The following is a 6,000-nucleotide window of genomic DNA, read 5'->3' on the forward strand; positions in this document are numbered from 1 at the left end:
CTAGCCCTTTGTGGGTCCTTTTTTGATATCTGCTCCCCTATAGGAACTTCACAGTGACCAAATATTTTTGCACTTGGAGATCATATTTGTTTAAATATAACAGTGATAATGACAATGATCTAGGCCTGGAGCATGGTGGCAAACACCTGTACATACATACAGGTAATAGAGGGGTGTTTCAATCCTCTTCTCTTGGGTAGTCCTCTGCTGGGTGAACCACAGGACTACTTGGGGTGACAGATACATGTACACGTGACTCCACTTTCTGGGACCAAATAAGATAAAATAAAATAATAGAGCTTGATTGCATGAAGAATAAATGTTGTGTTATCACCTCTAATCACAGCTTTGCTAGAAGGTCATTCTTTTCAAGGAAGAAATCACTTGTCAAAGTTTAAAAAACAGTATGTGCAGTATGATAAGACACCTGGATTACACACTCACATTCAAGGAGGGCTCAAATGAGACACAACAAGGTGTTAACAAGCAGGGGCTGTATGGGGTTGCTAGTTAGTTGGCTGTTGGCTTTTCTAGGGAAGGGCCCGTGCATCCTTATTTTTTTTTTTTTATTTAAATTTCATTTTGCTTTTTATTTCTTTCACCTCAGGCCCAATGGATATAGTTTTTTTTTTAATATATATTTTATTGATTTTTTACAGAGAGGAAGGGAGAGGGATAGAGAGTTAGAAACATCAATGAGAGAGAAGCATCGACCAGCTGCCTCCTGTACACCCCCCACTGGGGATGAGCCTGCAACCAAGGTACATGCCCTAGACCAGAATCGAACCTGGGACCCTTCAGTCCTCAGGCCGATGCTCTATCTAGTGAGCCAAACCGGCTAGGGCCATCCTTATTTTTGAGAATTAGTAAACATGCATTGTTTTCATCATAAAATTAATATTATTTACATCGGTAGATGACATATATTCATCTCTTACTATGTGCCACGCATGTCCTAAGCTTCTTACATGAATTAAGTCATTTACACTTTACAACCCCACGAGGTGGGTCCTACTGTTATCCCCAAATTTTTAGACATGAAAAAACAGGCACAAGAAGATTAAGTAACATGTCCAAGGTCACGCAACCCTAATTGCCAGAGTTGGGACTCAGCCCAGTCCATCTTGCTTCAAAGAAAATACTACACCACTACAAGTAATAATCTTGATAATGATAACATGTAATAAGTTATTTTTAAAATCCTTTGGGGTGTTGCAATTTGAGTCTATACCAAACCAGGAAGTGGCATCAAACCCTCGTGTCTACCCTTCATTCCTCTCTGTCGTTGATGGGACTCTAAGCCCCTTTTCGAGCGGGTAAGGTGGATGAAGACTCCACTCGCCCTTGTTTACAATGATGTTTGGTCTGTCAAGCAAGTCATTTAACCTCTCAGTGCTGATTCTATCATCTTTCAAATGGAAGGATCTCAAAGTGTGATAATTGTGTTATGGTTACATTGGGGAATGCCCTTGTTCTTAGTACTACCGAGGGGTAAGGTGGCATAGTGTCTGCAACTAACTCACAAATGGCTCGTGATCACACACAATTCTGTGTGTGTGTGTGTGTGTGTAAGTGGTGGAGGGGGAGAGAGAAAGAGAGAGAGAGAGAGAGAGAGAGAGAGAGAGAGAGAAAACAAATCTGGCGAAATGTTAACAACCAGTGAACTGTTTGGTGAAGGGTATTTGAATATTAATTGCACTATTTGTGCAACTTTTCTGAGGATTTGAAATTTTTAAAAAAGAATTATGACAGGTCAAGAAGAGGAAATACATAGACATTAGAATGAATGATTGTTGTTAATTATTGAATTTTATGGCATATGAAATGAAAGACAAGATATGCATTTTAAGTATATTCTCTTCTCAATTATGTTCAAAGTTACTAAATATTTCTAGCAATAAAATTAGCCCCCATAATGAGGCTGCAAAATTTAACTCATGCTACCAAAAGTGGAACATCTTTGTCTTGTCTTTAATTCAGCCACCTATCTGACAGTTTACTCATTCATTAATAAGAAAAAATAAAATAAAATATGTAATTTAGATTAAACAAAAAATCAAAGGGTCAGACTAGCTAATGTCTAAGGTCCCATCCAGCTGTGAAATTCAATGGTTGGCAATTAAGCAACATAATTTAATGATGATCTACATTAATCTCTTCGCCAGAGCCATAGTCACAGAACTCACTCCCTGGGGACAGGAGGGAAGAGACTCAACCAAGTGTGCGTATCTCATTGCAGGAAAATGAGGGCGAGGCGGGAGCTGGAGCCCAAGGGCCCCAAGCCAGTCTCCCCCTATGCTCAAGGCCCTAACAGCAGCAGCAGCCAACAGCCTGCCACTGTGACCTTCAGCCCTGTTGACGTCCACGTGGAGACTCGGTGACCCCCACCCTGGTGCCATCTCAGCTACTGCCTGAAGAGCCTTCTCCAGTCAAGACCAACAAGCACGTTTCTCCTTTGGCAGCTTCAATATGAGTTCCTTCCAGTCAGATCGACAGGGGCTTCTCATCCAATCCCTGAAGCTTCAGGCAACCCCCACCCCCATCCTGCCCTGCCCTCCCCACCCCCACTGTGTCCGTATAGCTGCTGCCACCTTACCGAAAAGCTGTGGAATACCCTTTTGTCATTTGAGGAGGTAGAGCTGTGAAGGGAATCCAATGATGTGGGTTTGTCTCTCTCCCCTCAAAAATGATAGCTAGACAGACAGACAGCCCAGGAGTTTTCTGGTCAGGGGTCAGGGGTCAGGGCATGCTCCCTAGAGGGTCACAACTGAGTCATGTCAGAGTAAGGGCCATATCCACAGCTTTGCCGAGCGAACTATTCAATCCCATAATCAGGGGAACTAACTGGACTAACTAACCAGAAAACCAGCTCGTTAATTTGTAACTTATTCCAGTACTAGACGACCGCTAACTAGCTCAGGACGATTGATTGGTCAGCACACCTTTCCCTCTTTAAGAAAGGTTGAGGAGAACACGGAATTCTTCCCCAAAGGTTTCTAATCATTAGTAAGAGTCAGATTGGCAGGCATAGGGTGACCTTGAGGATTAATGGCCTCTAGGACACTACCGATTGCTGCAGTGTCCAGGGGCCTGGAACAGCCTGGTGGCTGGTCAGAGCCCCTCCTTCCGCTCTGGGCGGATTAACCCTGGCTCAGTCTCATTTCTCGGCTCCCCTCGATTTGGATTCTGAGCAATCCTCGCTCTCGGGTTAACACGTCCACTCGAGAGCCAGTGTTTGGACAGATTAGATTACAGCTCTATTTATGTTACCTGTGCCCTTTCCTGGTCACCTTGCAGAAAGTCAGGACACAAAGTACCTCGTTCACAACTCATTTCTCTGTAGAGAGCTGGCCTCTTTGACTCCTTAAGTTTTGGAGTTAAGAAGTCCTGCCTTCCGAGCCCTACTTCCTGGTTGTGTGGCCTTGGGGAAGTGACTGGACCTCTCCTTGTCTGGTTTCTTGACCTTGAAGTGAGAATGGTAACATCTGCCTCAGGGGGCTACAATAACGAGTCATGGTCTCAGTGAAGCAGCTCTGATAGTGCCTGGCACCAGCAAATGCTTAGTGAATGGCAGCCGGCGCTGCTGTTAGGATATTTCTTCAATTGCAAAACATTTTTTTTTTTTACATTTTAATGATTATGAACTCAGAACGTGTCTTAAAATTGATGGGTCCCTTAATGTAGTTCTCTCTCTCTCTCTCTCTCTCTCTCTCTTTCTCTCTCTCTCAGCTGTTTTTAAAATCAATTGTGCATCTTAGAATGGAAGGCATCTTGAAAACAAGGTAATCAATCCTTATTCTGTAACAGAAAGTGAAGTGACACACTCTGACATTTAATTTCAATTCTAGGAATCTCTCCCTCATGGGATTAGAATCCCTTTTGAGGAGAAATTGAGAATCAGGGAGGTGAGAGGAATGACACCTGGGTCCCACCGCTCAGGCCATCCCACTATAAAAATGCTCACTTAAATACATCTGGAGAAATACTGGCAAATTCTTCCTCCCCAGACACCTTTTCTCTGTACTGAGTTTAAATACCCACCACGTACCAGGCATGTTGCGAGGTGCTTCCACAGGAGTTATCTTATAGGATTTATTTTTCCCAATAACCTCGGGGCGTATTCTTTTTCCCTTGGCAGATGAGAATCTCAAACTCAAAGAGAAAAAGCACTTGTCTAAAGTCACACAGCTAGTAAGCTGCAAAGACTCAAACCCAGGTCTCTGACTCCAAAGTCCATCTTTTTGTTGTATCACACTCTTCTCCACCATCCCGGCTCAAAGAACATGGAGTCCTTTGTGGACTGAACAAGAGGACAGACTTGTCCGTGTGTCTGAGTGGAGGTCAGGGGTCTGGCCTCCAAACAGAAAGTGGGGGCAAAGCCAGTTGGTAACCTCCTTTGCACTTCCCTGATTGTAGCAAGAGGAGCCCTTTCTAAACCCACCAGAGCTCTAACGATTCCTGCTTCATTCCCCTCTCCCCCCCACCATCCCCATTCCCCCTCACCTCCCACCCCCCCCCCCCCCCACTCCCCACTTAGGCCCAGGAACCACGGCAAAGCCATTTCTTTAAGGACTCAAGCTCCAAATAGATATGTTACCTAAATGTATTCTGCTTTAAAAACAATTTTTTTTAATGTTCCAGCTCTAAAACCAGACTCTTCCACCCACAGTAGCCTGGTCCTGGAATTACTCGAGGAGTTATCTTCTAATATCTGTTTCTTTTGCTAAATGAAAGCTTGGAAATGGAGGAAAGAAGAGAAGTAGAGAAGTGAGGGGGAGGAAATAAAAGGGTTTGAGTGTTTTGTTTTAACTGATAAAAGTCCTGTAAGGGCTCCTGTGTGCAAGTTGAGGTGCTACTAAACCCATGAAGTCACAGTCCCTGCTCTCGGGAGCTCGGCGGTCTCCTGTGACAGGGGCCTTGCAGTACATTTGTGCATGTTGTTTCTGACAGGTGCCTTTCCTAACTGAGCAGATGCTGCCTTAGTTGGCCACTGAATCAATAAAAGATATTAAATGCTTAACGGACAGTGTCCAAAAATAAAAAATGTTAAATCAAATGTTAAGTTGTTTTCAATTAATTTTAGAGCTGGCAAAGACCTTTCCTAAACACTTCCTTTTCTTGACCATGTGAATAGTGTCCTGAGGGAAAGCCCGAGCCTTTTCAAACACCGCGTCCTCACTTTGAAAGAATGATGGAAAAGGCGGGTCGCCACCAGCAGACCGTTCTGGGAGTTTGGAAACGTGTTACCTTGATTAAATGTTACAAAAGCAATACCATTTGAAGGCCTGCTGTTAACCACCAGAGGTGCCAAGATGCCAAAGTTTGGGGACCCAGGGAAGTATAAGAGACATTAGAATGGAGCCAAAATAACCAATAATGATGTTTATCATTAACTAAGCGCCTACACTGTGCCAGGCATATGTGCAAATTCAGTCTTAGTTAGTAGTGCTAAATTGCATTGAATTTTCTTGGTATCCTTATCAAATAAGTCCTTGCATAAATATAAGGACTTATTTCTGGACTGTGTAGTCTATTTCATTAATCTATATTTCTGTTCTTATGCTAATACCACACTGTCTTGATATGGAGTAAGTTTTGAAATCTGGAAGCATAAGTCCTCCAACTTTATTCAGTCCTCCATCTTTTTTATTTTTCCTTTGCAAAATATTTTAGCTATTCTGGGTCCCTTACATCTCCACATGAATTTTAGGATTAGCTTGTCAATTTTCGCCAAAAAAAAAGGAGCTGAGATTTTGATAGGGATTGCATTGAACCTGTAGATCATTTTGGGAGTGTTGCCATCATACTAGTATTAAGTCTTTTAAGTTGTTCATTGCTAGTTATTTTTGTTGTGGTTTTACTTTTTTTTCCTATTCATTTCTTGTTAGTGATTTTTACATATTGATTTTGCAACCTACAACTTTGCTGAATTGTTTATTAGCTCTAAGTTTTTTATTTTATTTTATCCATTGATTTTAGAGCAAAAGAGAAGCATCAATC

General features: G+C 42.5%; 1 protein-coding gene across 5 annotated transcripts in view; it reads left to right on the forward strand.

Moving 5' to 3' along the window:
* Positions 1-5,365, forward strand: part of NCMAP (non-compact myelin associated protein) — a 51,412-nt gene extending 46,047 nt beyond the window's left edge. For all 5 annotated transcript variants that reach the window (XM_070404365.1, XM_070404369.1, XM_070404370.1 and 2 more), the window contains exon 4: positions 2,240-5,365. In XM_070404365.1, coding sequence (XP_070260466.1) covers positions 2,240-2,381 — 142 coding nt within the window. In that variant the 3' untranslated portion in view covers positions 2,382-5,365. The remainder of the gene's footprint in view (positions 1-2,239) is intronic.
* Positions 5,366-6,000: the final 635 nt, after the last annotated feature.

The sequence above is a fragment of the Myotis yumanensis genome, unplaced genomic scaffold (assembly GCF_028538775.1).
Source record: "Myotis yumanensis isolate MYYU_CA2020_CCGP unplaced genomic scaffold, mMyoYum1.0.hap1 SCAF_2, whole genome shotgun sequence".
Classification (NCBI taxonomy): domain Eukaryota; kingdom Metazoa; phylum Chordata; class Mammalia; order Chiroptera; family Vespertilionidae; genus Myotis; species Myotis yumanensis.